Consider the following 14,660-nt stretch of genomic DNA (forward strand, 5'->3'; position numbering starts at 1 on the left):
CACCTCGCGAACTGTGCACATGGCCTCCCACTTGTCCCATTTCTTGTATAAGTTATTGTTAAAGGCACATTTGCACTTTGGCATGTTGCAGACTGACCGACTGTGTCTGCTCGCTCCTTCTGAGTTACAGAAAGCTACGAGAGACTCTCAAGTCAATGAACGGTAATGAAAATCCAGACATTTCCATCACTTAAAAAAAACAAAAAACCCAGACGTCCAGGAGACGCAAGAAAATGACATGTCCGGAGAAAAACGGACGTTTGGTCACCCTACAATAAAGTATTTGAGTCTGGCGCTTTCTGCACTCAGGCTGCGTGTATCCGCTGTGTTGCCAAACCATAGACTGTATATATGAATAAACAATGTGCCAAACAAAAAATCCGTCCATATATTCGCCGCATCGTTTAATTAGCAGCAGGGTTTGAAGTGTGAGAAAAAAGTAACAGCTTATAGTCCAGAATTTACGGTATTAGCTCTATGCAACACCGGGCGCAGTGGTTAGGAGTCATGTCTACAGGTTATTTATAAATCTGGGAGGGCCCTGTGCCGCACTGTGCTGCCAAAACTGAGAATTTCACTCTCCTGCGCTCTAATCCATTTTATCAGCAGCTCCTCGCAGAAACAGGCCTGCATCAAACCCGACTGGATCGAGGTGTGCTTCCCCTGGGCATTTCACTTTCCCACATCCACTTTAAACATTCACAGTAGAAGACTTCTCCAGCTCCTCCTCACCACGCTCCAGTTTGAGATCCTCACATGTCCTCAGGAGATGTCGAAGCTCCTGACAGGTTCCTCTGCGCTGGATGAAGGATCGGCCGAATAATGCAGACGCCAAATTTCCCACCAGAACTCCACACATCACCAAATCAACATATTGACAAAAGACGTCAGGCCCGGCCCCCATCTTCAGTTTCCTTCTCTTTCGTTTAACCACTCCGAGACCAGAATCCCAGCCAGCCTACAGCCAGTGTTGGGAAGGTTCCTTTTAAAATGTATTCCCCTACAGATTACAGATTACATACCTCAAAATGTAGTTTGTAACGAAATCCATTAAATTACTTACAGTGAGTAACGTAATCTGAATACTTTGGATTACTTGATTTGCTGTAGAGAAACAAAGACGAGGAAATCTTCACAAAAGAAGTTTTGTCTGATAAAAGACAATCAAAAGCCCAGACTTTACTTAACCAAATTAAAAATATTATTGATAGAAGAGGATTTAGACACGGTCCATGCGGCATGTTTTAGTCCTGTTAAATCCTGTTTTAGACCTAGTTTAAACCTGGTTTTAGTCCTGGTTTAGTTCTGGTTTAGACCTGGTTTAATCTTGTTTTAGTCCTGGTTTAGACCTGGTTTAGATCTGATTTTAGACCCGGTTTGAACCTGGTTTTAGACCTGTTTTAGACCTGGTTTATACCTGGTTTAGTCCTGGTTTAGTCCTAGTTTAGACCTTGTTTAGACCTGGTTTAGACCTTGTTTAGACCTGGTTTAGTCCTAGTTTAAATCTTGTTTAGACCTTGTTTAGACCTGGTTTTAGACCTGGTTTGGACTTGGGTTTAGACCTGGTTTATTGTCCAGCAATGAGTGGAATTACCAAGGAAAAAAAAAAGGGATATAGCCCAAAATGTGAAAGCAGGAACATACCTCTGTGTAATCCATTTATTTCACCAAAGTAACTGTAATCCACTTACCACTCACTGAAACAGTAACTGTAACTAAATACAGTTACTCATAATTTGTACTCTGAATACGTAACTCCGGTCCATGTAATCTGTTACTCCCCAACACTGCCTACAGCGCTCCCTATCCCCCCTCTCACTTAGCTGACTACATTAAAAGAATACTGGCTCTCTCTAATGAGACGCTGGAGAAAACGATGCTCGGTGATCAGCAGTTCTGACAGACAGGGGCTAACCACTCTGCCGCTGGATTTGTGGAAGGGCATCCTCTTTTCAAGTCTGTAGGCGCACAAGAAACACATTATGATCGCAAGGTCGCAGGGGTTCCGTCTGATACGTAAAGCTTGAATAATAACTCCAAAAGAGTCATTTAAATGCAAACACAGGGCCGGCACCTGCAGCCTCACTGTACACATTGAGATGCGGGCGTGCAAGCCACATTAGCATAACAGCACAAACAACGGCACGGGTCACGCTAGATACGGACCAGAACGAACGGAGCATCGGGCGATTTCATTTGTATATTTTAAACATCCCTCTCCAGTGATTGCATTGACAATTTTAAACCACGATTGGATCAGAATAAATAAAGGTCACGTTTGGTTTTGTGATGCAGGCCTATAATTTTCACTATGTTTGAGGTTAAGAATAAGGCAAAAAAATCAAGATAAGAGTTTGCATGAAAATTAAATTCCAGCATGTCCATGTGTCTGATAAGCTTAGAATAAGATCTGGAAGTTAAAGTGGGAGTAAACAGTGGGGCAACAGTGGTTCAGCTGGTAGAGTTCTCTGATCAGAAGGTTGGCCGTTCAAATCCCGCCTCAGTAAACATCATTGATTGAGCAGTCAGATAAATGGATGAGTGGTTCCTTGATGTAAAGCGCTTTGAGTGCACTGAAGGTGAAACAGGCCTGTGTAAAAAGATGACCATGTGAGCATTTACCAAACACATCCACATTTCAAAACACGCTGCTGAAGAAGGCTGTACCTGGAGAACAATTGGCTTAAATTTCCTATAGTGCTCAAGATTGACTCATGGAAGCTTTAATAATGCATCAGCTTCATACAGCGCTTTTCTAAACACTCAGAAACACTTTACAGAGCATTGTTCACTCACTCCACACTCGGTGGTAAACTACTATTATAGCCGCAGCTGCCCTGGGGCAGACTGATGGAAGCGAGACTGCCAATCTGTGTCATTGGCCCCTCCGACCACCACCACCACTTTCATACTAGGCAATGTGGGTAAAGTGCCTTGCCTAAGGACACAACTGGCTCCTGACTGGCGACTGGCGCCCCCCTGTGGCTCCTGATTTTCCCAGTGGTCTCACATCCAAGTACTAACCAGGTCCGGTCCTGCTGAGCTTCTGAGATCTGACGGGATCAGCCATGTTAGAATGTTGTTGCCTCGTCGAAAACAGACCTGGAGTTGTGTTTTTTTGTTAGTTTTTTTTTCCCATTCACACATGTTTGAGTCACCCTTTATTATTTATCCTAATATTATTTATTGTTAATATCTGTCCACATGCCTAAAGCTCAAAATAGTGTTGCACCTTGTGATCATGCAAAACAAAAAAGAGATCTGTGCAGTTCTTTGTAGCTCCCAAATTTTTATTTCAATGAGTCGCCTTATCAATTTGTCAAAACCTAATCTCATCAGATCTCAGAGGGGCCTGGTTAGGACTCGGAAGGGAGACCATTTGGAATTTTTTGCCAGGTGCCCCAAAACTGTCCTTAGGCAAGACACTTCACCTCCATTGCCTAGTAAGAAAGTGGCGTGTGCACGGGTGATGGTCGGAGGAGCTGATAGCGCAGATTTGCAGCCTTACTTCCACCAGTGTGCCCCAGGGCAGCTGTGGCTACATTAGAATCTTACCACCAGAGTGTAGAGTGAATGAATAATGATCTGTAAAGTGCTTTGGGTGTCTTGAAAGGCTCTATATAAATGCAATGATTAATTAATTCATAACGGCACAATATGGGATGGTTCAGGTCAAGCCCTTCTTCACACACATTTAGCACATTTTTTTGTCTTTAGACCCAGAACACACTTGCAATTTTTGTTGGATGTGCATGTCTCTATCTACCAGTATTGCCAACTTGTGATCATGACATGTGCGAATACTTTGTTAACCTCCAATTTTACCCCTTTATTGTTCAGCAGAGATTTAAAATGAAATTGTCCAAATGATTCTAATGAAGGTGTGTGGAGTCTAACAGCACACTGTTTTCTGTTTGTGATAAGAACTCTTAATATCCTAATTAGTTGTGGGTTAAACATGTGAATGAATCAAAACACAACTCCAGGTGGGTCTGACGTCTATTTTGTGTAGCACCTTTAAATAATAAAATAACAAGAATAGACGGGCAACAGTACTAAAGCAGTTTATTCAAATAAACAAAGGAAACATCACAAAGACAAAATAGCTATAAATCTGTTGTTGTTTTTGTCATCCTCATTTTCAAACTTTTCACATTTCTCCAGACAGATCCTGAAAATGTCTCCCTATAAACTGGAACGCTCACAGATGGGCTTGTACAGGTGAACTAAGTATTATTCCACACGCACGCTTAGACCACAAGTTTGGTCTTTTCGTAGTCCGATCGAGAGGCTAAGAGGCCGCGCTCCACAGCTTGGAAAACCTCCGGGGCTCAGGAATAGGTTGTGTTCATTTTGTACAATTTTCAAACTTCAAATGGAGGGCAAAAGGCATTATTATCTTTGGGTATTTCATTGTTTTTGGGGTCAGGGTTTGTCATTTCAACTCACGCCAATCATGTCGGTTTGATTAAAGAGGGGGTATTTTACTTCCATGGGGTATTAACAGCGAACACATACTGGATTTAGAGCACTACGTTACTTTTTATTGTTTTGAAAATCCTATATTTGCCGAAAACATTCTCAAAAACTAAAAAAAATACTACACTTCACATCAGGTTTTTATCATGCTTTGGTGTATTTACGGAGAATCGTCGAGTGCGTGCGTGGGTGATGTAGGCTCGATTTTGCACAATACCCCCTCTTTAAATACGATACCAAAATAATTCCAGAAAGTTTATTTTTGCCATGCACGGTTCATGTGGATAGGCCCAGTAATTATAGTTATTAATCATAAACTAGGTCAGAGCATCTGCAAAATGGAAGTTTAATTATAGTTTTGGTGTGAAATTGTGTGAAATTGCAGATATTTTGATATGGTTGTTAAAAAAAAGAAGAAAGAACAAAATAAAACGAAATTTAAATTGGGTAACTACAAAATTAAACTATTTTTCAGTCAGAGCAGTTGAGTTGTTGATGATGATGATGCCACTTCCGGGACGAAACGGCTACTTCACCGCTGATTTCTAGCTTTTTTTTCTTTTTTTTCACTGCATAACTTTGATTGGAGGTTCGTCACGTGCTTGTTTCTATGGATACGTCACTGCTCTGCCTGGAATGTTCCACAGTCTGACATTAAACAGCTCTACCTTACATTTATCCAATTACAATTATTGGTTTTATAGCTCGAAAATACCTAGAAAAACAGGCGTTCTGACTATGAACGGGGTCGCCTCTCCACAGATCTGACCTGTAACTTATCCCGGTTTGGTCTCCATGAAGATAGAAAGGTTTATTGCCATACTGTGAAACATTCCAGATGAAACAAAAACATTTCCAAAGAGAAAAGGATGTGACGGACCCTCAAACGGAAAAGTTACACAGTGCACTTTTAGCGACTCTACAGCGAGTTTGCCGAACCCAAGCTTCGCGTAGAGATCAGCGTTAGTGAATTTTCGGTTATTTCTTTCGAAAACTGAACCCGTATCGCCTCTGCCCTCCATGTGATGTTTTAAAAAAATTCTAAAACGTCTAAAACACAATCTTCCCGAGCGCTGGAGCCGGAAGGACGGTGCTGTCGTGTTCTGTTTCTCCGCGAGTATTATTATTTACAATCCGTCGGGTGGAGCCCATTCGTCGCTGTTAGAGTCCGTCGGGCCGTGTGAGGGGGCGGGCGGGAGGAGGAGGAAGAGGAGGAGGCAGAGGAGGCGTTCTGAGTGGGTGGTTTTGATTGATGGGAGGGGGCGGGGCTAGTGGATCCTGGTCAGCTCCTCGACGATCTTGATGACCTCGTCCACCGTCGCCTCGCGCTTCATCCCGCTGCCGTCGTCGATCTGAGAGGAGAGGGGAGAGAGATGGAGAAGGATTGAGAGGGGACAGAGAGATGGATGGATGGATGGATGGATGGATGGAGGGAGATGGGGAGAGGGGGAGGAGAGGGAGAGATCCAGAGAGAAAAAAACGAGAAGAGAAGGAAGGGAGTAAAAGATGAAGAGGGGACAAAGAGATGGATGGACAGAGATGGGGAGAGAGGAGGAGAAAATAAAATGGGGAGAGAGGGTAGAGAGGGAGAGATGCAAAGAGAGAGAAAAAGAGAGGGAGGGAAAGAGAGATGGAGAGGGAGAAATAGCAATATAAGATATATAAAATTTAAGATAAAAATAGAGAGGGGACAGAGAGATGGATGGATAGAGAAAGACGGTGGGATAGAGAGAAATGAATGGATAGAGAGCAAGAGAGAGGGAGGAAAGAGGAAGAGGGGGGCGGCGAGCGAGGGAAAGTAGGGAGAGAGAGGGAGTAAGAGGAAAGAGAAGAAATCAGGGAAGACAGAGAGGGAAGGAGGAGGAAGTGAAAGAGATTGGGAGGGAGAAGGATGAATAAAGGGTTGGAGAGAGGGAGGGGGTGAGAGAGAGATAGAGGAGGGTAAAGAGAGGGAGAGAGAGGGAGAAATACAAAGAGAAAAAGAGAGGGAGGGGAAGGGAGAGCGATAGAGAGAGTGGGATGAAGATGGATAGAGAGAGAGCAAAGGGGTAATGGCAAAATAATAGGGGGAAAGGGATGGAGAGACAGCAAGGGAGAGAAAAGAAGGAGAGGGGAGTGATGAGAGAGAGAGAGGATGAGAGGAAACCAGGGCAGACAGAAGGAAAAAGGTGGAAGAGAAAGATTGGGAGTGAGAGACGGAGAAAGCGAGAGGGAGAAGGATGAATAAAGAAATAGATAGAGAGAGAGGGAGTGAGTGAATGAGTGAGAGGGGGGGGAAAGAGAGAAATACAGAGAAAAAGAGGGAGGGAACAGGAGAAAGATAGAGTGGGATAGAGATGATTGGAGAGAGAGCAAGAGAGAGGGTGGGATAGAGGAGTGGAGAAATGGATCGATAGAGAGCAAGGGAGAGCGGGAGAGGGAGTGAGTGAAGAGGAAGGAGAGGAAACCCGAGCGGACAGAGGGAGAGAGGTGGAAGAGAAAGAGATAACGAAGGAAGAGAGGGAGAAAACGAGGGAGAAGGATGAAAAAAGAGACATGGATGGATAGAGAGGGAGAAAGAGGGGGCATGTGACAGAAAGAGATAAAGTTGGTAAAGAGAGGGAGCGAGAAATACAGAGAGAAAAAGAGGCGGGGGAGAAGAGAGGGAGGGAAACGGAGAGAGATAGAGAGAGTGTGAAAAATAATAGGAGAAGAAGAAGAAAGAGGAGGGTAAAGAGAGAAAGACAGACAGAGAGGAGAGATGGGAATATATATATATATATATATAGAGAGAGAGAGAGAGAGAGAGAGAGAGAGAGAGAGAGAGAGAGAGAGAGAGAGAGAGAGAGAACATCAGGGTAAGTGGCCAAAACTGAACTGGCTCGTCTTAACACTTTTATTTACGTTTGATCAATCGTAATTACAGTGAGTCGTACAAATTGGCAACATTATATGGAGATAAAAAAGCCATATAAATACACTCTCTCTGCCATCTTCCTGTCATTTCAGCACAGTATTTATCCCAAAACAGATGAGTATAGAGCACACTATCACTACTTGGCTCACTTGGGTCTATTTGGGTGTTGCAGTCTGAAGTCTGTGCACTGGCTTCCTGTGAGCTTCAGGAGAGATTTTAAAATTCTTTTATTGGTTTATAAAGCTCTTAATGGTCTTAGTACTATTTATTTATCTGATCTGCTTTTATCATGTTAGCCCTCTTGGACTCTCGGGTCCTCAGGTGGTCTTCTTTTAACTGTCCCAAGAGTCCAGACTCACAGTGAAGCGTCATTCAGTATTTACGGCCCCCATTTGTAGAACAGTCGACCTGAGGATCTGAGGTCTGCTGCGAGTGTTCGTATTTGTAAAAGTAAACTCAAAACTTATCTTTTTAATCTAGCTTTTAATTGAAACTTTTACCTGTTTTAACTTAAATTATTATTATTATATTTGTTTTAAATTAAATTATCATTACTATTTTACTTAGTCTCCATCTGATCTTTGCTCTCCATTTTTATTTTTACTATAGGACCCGGTCAAGCAGAAGTAAACAGCAAGGCCAAAAATTCAAGTTAATGCATCTGATATAAAAATGTATTGAACAGATACATATGTACTCTAGTTTATGAAACTGTTGACCTTTTTTCTGTACCATTTTTGGTTCTAAAGTTCCATACGTTTTAAACAGACCATGTATGAAACATGGAACTAAAATTATTTCCCAAATTTCAAAGACCTGCAAATCATGTAAATAAATGGATGTATTTCATCATATCTTGTGTTATTCCATCTTTGAACTGTTGATGAAGGAAATAGTTTCCTTTTTTTGAAGTAATATTAAAGTATTCGGAAGAAAAAAGTTGACAAATTATGTAAAATCCTGCACCTTCTACTTGGTTTGCACAATTTTCCCTCCGTTACTTTTCCCTCTGTTACCATGACCTTTCTTAATAAAAAATCTCATGACTCAAAAAGTAAGAGGTTTTTCAACCTAATCTTGTACCATATGGTAGAAAACTATATGAAGCAAATATTCAAACCAGTTTGTTAAGGATATGGAAGTGAGAACCAAGAGTTATCACTGTTTGGATTTATTGCTTAAAAAGTGCTGCATATTTCATTCCCTCCGTTACTGACATGAGTTTTTTTTTATTTTTGGCAACAACTTGAAAGAATATCACAGGTTTAACTTGACCCTGTTGGAGTGTAACTCTTTCCTACATTCTGATACTTTACTTATTTCAATAGTCCCTCTAGTTTCTGAATAAGAGACATTTGAATGTAAAAAATCTGCCCGTTTCCCTCCGTTACCACTTGACCGGACCCTATAACCTTTAACCCTATAAGCTTTATGTTTATGTTTTATGTTTCTGTTTAAATTGTTGTATATATGGATGAAACAAGAGGGTGGGGGTAGGGGGTTGCTGTTGTTTTTAATTATTATATTGTAATTTTTCTGTTGCACGTGAAGCTCTTTGTGCTACATTTCAAATGTATGAAAAGTGCTATACAAATAAAGTTTGATTTGATTGATTGATTGCAGGTTAACACTATTTTCAACTTCATTTCTAAAGTTCTCTCCCGATTAACAGATAGCACAACAACTGTATTCTCGAAATGGGAATAATCATTGGGAAGAGTTGGAATTTGTGGTAAAGACAGTCTTGGTTCAAGGTTTGGATTTTGTTGGGTCTAAATGTTTGTTATTAACTTGTATTCCACCTAAAAACACTTTTCCTTTTTTGATGCTACTAATATTTGGAAGTTTAATGGTGTATATTTAACATAAAACAACATTCACATGAAAACATTTATCAAGGAAACAAGTCTTCTGAACACTTTTTTGGGGTTAGTATCGCTGTACTTCAAAACAAAAAGTGCCTTTTAAACATTTGCGGACGTCTAAAATTATTCCTCACTGATCTTGTGCATTCTGAGCATCCTAATTATTCACCGTGATGAGTTTCTAAGTACTTCTCACAACATTCAAAGACCAGATCGAGATTTTGCTGTTGAGGTAATGCTAAGTGAGCACACAGCTGACTTATTTTGACCTCAACAATCTCAGTACATCTGTATTAGGACGGGACAAATCTTGATCAAATACATAAGGAAAAAATGAGGTAATAGCCATTTAAAATTAATGATAGAATTGAAGCTTGATCAAATATGAGATGATGTGCTTTTACAGATTCGTTCAAGGCTTCTGAACCTAAGGACCAGACTAGAGATGTGAAAATGTAGGTCTACAAAACTCATCCCATCACTATATTACACAACGTGTTACACAGAATGGATTCATGTGAGCTTTAAGTCATGTTGTTACCTCCTCAAAAACAAACCTGGAGTTGTGTTTTGTTTCATTCACATGTGTTTGACTAATCCTGCATTATTATTCTGTCAAAATGCTCTGTTCCGCCTTATGATGTCATGAAGCTTCCGGCACCTACTTTTTATCTAGTGTGTGTTTTTTATTTTTTATTGTTATGTTATATACGTGAAAAAGGTCTGAAATCATCCAGATGATTCTCTAGTGAAGGTGTAAGGAGTTTAAAAACACAGTGGAGCACTTCCTGTTTTAGTGCATGAGATCACAAGGCGCAACAGAGTGTTTTCCGAGAGTGTTTGAGAGAAGAACTCAGCCTAAACATGCGGGGTTGGTGCGTTAAACGTGTGAATGAAACAAAACACAAGTCCAGAGACGTTTCTGATGAACACAATTATAACACAGATCAGAAAACAGCGACTCATTTACACCTGTGTCCTCACCTGTAGTGTGCTGACCACCTCCTGCATCTTTGCCCGTCCGAGGTCCAGGAAGCTCTCGATGAGGTCTCCGTCAATGAAGCCTGTGGCCTGCTCCGTCTTTCTCTCCGTGTGGAAAGACCTCCAGGTGCAGAGAGAGTCAAGGAAAATGTACACACAACATGGATCACCCCTCCCCGGCACTGAGAAGAAACTGGAGCAATGTAGGACCAATGTAGGGATGTAACGATGACAGAAATATTGTGATCTCTTATCATCAAACATAAAATCGTGGGCCATCACAATATATCGAATCACAAGTCTCTCTGCTTAAATTAATAATTATAGTGCAGCAATAGCTAAAAAACAGAGGGAACTACATAGACCATGATGCTTTGCTCAGTTTCAGAGCCGATTACATGAAGAAAGTAACTGTTATAAGCACTTTTAAATCTTAACTCTTTTCTTCTGGATTACGATTGAACCAAAGTCTTGTCAAGGCATTTTAAAAAGAATAAAGGAACATATTTACAATTTTGTTAACCTCCACAAAATATTGCAATAAATATTGTACTGTGAGATGTATATCGTGTAAGTATATCGTGTAAGTAGAGATTTGGATATGTGCCACATTTACATGAGAGCTTTAATTCAGAATAAAAAAATAATTCTAAATAAAAATGTATTAAACACGTAAATGAGAAAAAACTTAATACTGAAGTAAGTGGGTGGTTTATTCCAATTTTAAAGTTGAATTAATTTAAGTTGAATTAATTTATTCCTAGATCATGTAAACGTTTATTGTTCTGCTGCTTCTTTATCATCAGAATAACTGCGAAAAAAGTTTGGATCATGTTTGTGTCCGTGGTGTAACAACAAACAGAAATGACAAAAAAGCCAGTAACAGTTGAAGTGTGTGTTTTCTTCCGGTCGACGTAAATACGTTTGTGTCTCTGTCCAGTCAGAACCCTTCCTGACCTCCAGACGTTGATCGGAATTAAATAAAAGTGATTTAACGTGTTTTCCATTTAAACCTCAATTTGGAATTATTATTTCCATGTAAACTCGAAAGAGAATATTTTAATTCCGAACTATTTAATTCAGAACGATTAATTCGGAATTAAAAAAACAAGTAAATGTAGCCAGTGTTACATTCCTAGTAGGACATTTAAAGTACATATGACATATTTCATGTATTTTCTCATTCTGACTTGGTTTAGTACCTGGGATAGTACCTGTGATAAATATGTATCATAATTTCACATCAGTCAAGTGGAGGGTTGTTAAAAAAAGTTGAGAAAAAGTACAAAAAATACAGACAGTAGCGCTGAGTTCTAAAACAGAATCGCTGTACTTACTGTATGCCATCAACTGAAAATTCCAAAACTAGTACTGAAACTAGATACTCGTTTGAGCTGGAATCAGAACTAAAACAGAAAACAAGACAGAAAACGTTTCCTGAACAGCTTTAGAATGATCTTGAGAGCTGTATCACCATGGAACGTACCTGGACCACTGAGAAATTACACAAATATAAGACTACATGGTGATATAAAAGAAAGTACTATGATTTAATGTTGAAAATCATATTCTAGTATTGTCTGAAGAAAGAAGCTTTATAAAAATGATCACTTTGGTATGGGTATCGAGCCTATTCCTTCGGGTTTTAAAATTTTAACATAAAAAAACACACTTCTTACTGTGCAAAGTCTAAATTGCTCCATTATCTCTTGATGAAATAGCATGTGTATACAAAGTGTAGCCTGCTGTCTAAAACAACCCTTAAAAACAACAGAGCGGCGCTTTACTGGCTTCCTCCGCTCAACGACTCCCCGTTAAACAAGCGCATGAGTAAGTAGTCCGTCTAACCAAACATTTTTACGGGGAAATAATTAACTTTTGAATCAAATGACTGGGAACAGCTGCTATGCTAATTGGCTCGCGGTGGCCCAATTTCTCCTTTGGTCCCTAGTCGTTTTCAATCAGGCAAATGGCTGTGGAAAAGGCTATCAAGTACTTAGAAAGGCGTTACCATTATGAAAGCATATATTTTGTTTGGAGTGGGCACGACGTTAGCGCCAGTGCTGCCAGATTTATGGTACTGTTGGTTTATTAGTACTTTCATGTAGAATTTAAAGGTATGTGTCGTTGCTCTGCCTGGAATGTTCCATAGTGTGACATTCAACAGCTCTTCTACCTTATATTTATTCAATACATGCATCCCGAATTTCAGACTTCTGGTCAGCGCGCAATGCATACTGGGAAGGATCCTCTGAAGAAGTGAGCATCAAACCGCCATGTTTGTTTTCCCAGTGGGATGCGTCTAATGTCAAAGCCGATCTTTTCAAGTCTTTTGAACCATATCGCTTTTGTTTCTGGTTCTGATATTGTCATATTTTAGTTTTGGGATTCAGACATCGTAATTGTGTGGTTGTTGGATGTCCTAACAGCGGAAAATGGCTCGAGAAATGGGCTTCGGAAGTTTGCGAACTCCACAACTGCAAAAAGGAATCAGATCTGTGTGACTGCAAACCTCCATTCAAACTATTTCCCTTCCCAACAGAATTGAAAAATACTGAAAGACGAAGGCGATGGGCAGTACTGATCCACAGGAAAGACGAAAAAGGAAACCTTCGGCTGCCTAAGAAATCATCCCGAGTCTGCAGCGAACATTTTGTATGTGGAGCGCCATCAAAGCAAAAACCCGATCCCTCGCTCCACCTTGGTTATGAATTTAAAAAATCAACACCAAGAAACACCTCCCACTGCAAAGCGACCAAGATGTGATGCTGTAAAGTCAAACAAGAAAGTGCGAGCTCGGCCTGCTCATCTTCTGAACCTCTCGCTTAACAAACGGGATTTTGCTTTGTTGCTTTGTCCACATACAAAATGTTCACTGCAAACTCGGGATGATTTCTTAGGCAGCCAAAGGTTTCCTTTTTGGTCCTTCGTGTGGATCAATACTGCCTCCGCCTTCACCTTTCACTATTTTTCAATTCTGTTGGGAAGGGAAACAGTTTAAATGGAGGTTTGCAGTCACACACATCTGATTCCCTTTTGCAGTTATGGAGTTTGCAAACTTCCGAAGCCCATTTTCCACTGTTAGAACATCCAACAACCACACAATTGCGATGTCCAAATCCCATAACTAAAATAAGACAATATCAAATTTGGGATACATATATAACAGGTGGTTTTATAGCTCAAAAATACCTAGAAAAACAAGAATTCTGAATGTAAGTGGGGTCACCTCTCCACAGATCTGTCCAGTAACTTGGTCTGGTTCAGTTTCCATGAGAATAGAAAGGTTTAATTCCAATCCAGACAAAGCAATAACATCTCCATGGAGTAAAGCATTTGATGGACCCCTTACTAGAACAATGACACAATGCACCTTTAAACAACAAAATCCCTTGAACTGTCTCTCCCTATAGTCGTATTAGAACTACTTTAAACAATAGAATGTGATTTTCAACATTAACTCCTAGTACTTTTTCTTTTCCCATGTGGCCTTTGTTACAACCCAGCTCGCTAGGGTCAGAGAAGCAACAAAAACCAAGATAATAAAAGGGTATAAAAGTAAAGTAATAATTTACTCAACAGGGATGTAAAAGGCAAAATAACAAATGTGGTCTAAAATATTAGCTGGGATATAAGCAGGGAGTCCCTGCTTAGACTGCTCCCCCCGCGACCCGGCCCCGGATAAGTGGAAGAAAATGGATGGATGGTCTAAAATATACACACAGCATAACCTAAACTAAGAAGCAAAATAACAACAATGAACAAATAACAAGTGTGACACAGGTCTATACAAAAACAAGTGACTAAACTAAGGGACACTTAGGCCCCATCCACACTAGTACGTATTTGAGTTGTTTTTGTTGTGGATGCAGTGTTCGTCCACACTAATCTGATTGAAAACAGCTCCAGAGAAGGAATGATCTGGTGCCCCTAGCTCCCATGAATTCATTTCTGTACGGATCTGATCCAGCACTGTATGGATGTCTGAAAATGTTGATTCGTTGGTGTAGTTCTATGCGCTGCAAAGTAATTCACCTCCAAAACACTAAGAGGCTAGAATATATGCCCATTCATATAAACGGTCTGTGTGTGTGACCTGCAGACGTATAATCTCTGAAAAGTTTAACATGAACCATCTCCAACGCGATAGAAGCACAGAACAGACTCACCATCAGCAGAACACCCCTCTGTCACAGAAAGAACACTCATAATCCACTGAGTCGTGTCCTTTAGTCCGACAGAAGCCAGAAGCAACATCAGCGCAAAATAGCGAGCTGTTTTTTGAGCGCTCAGTTTATGCAACTTAGCCATGCGGGTTTAAGTTTTGCTTCTGTAAAATGTAAAATATGCTCAAAGCTGTGTGGATAGGGAAGGCTTGTGGACACAGAAAGTGTCTGGACGCAGATCGTTTCCGATACGGTGATACGGTGATTTGTTTC

General features: G+C 40.5%; 1 protein-coding gene across 1 annotated transcript in view; it reads right to left on the reverse strand.

Annotated features, from left to right (window-relative positions):
* Nucleotides 1–4,048: 4,048 nt before the first annotated feature.
* The window catches only part of ddb1 (damage-specific DNA binding protein 1), a 131,263-nt gene continuing 120,651 nt past the window's right edge, over nucleotides 4,049–14,660 (reverse strand). Inside the window, 2 exon segments of the mRNA XM_055154472.1 lie at nucleotides 4,049–5,831; nucleotides 10,225–10,348. Coding sequence (XP_055010447.1) covers nucleotides 5,748–5,831; nucleotides 10,225–10,348 — 208 coding nt within the window. The 3' untranslated portion in view covers nucleotides 4,049–5,747.

This window comes from Boleophthalmus pectinirostris, unplaced genomic scaffold, assembly GCF_026225935.1.
Source record: "Boleophthalmus pectinirostris isolate CB_2022bp ecotype Guang Dong unplaced genomic scaffold, ASM2622593v1 HiC_scaffold_19, whole genome shotgun sequence".
Taxonomy (NCBI): Eukaryota; Metazoa; Chordata; class Actinopteri; order Gobiiformes; family Gobiidae; genus Boleophthalmus; species Boleophthalmus pectinirostris.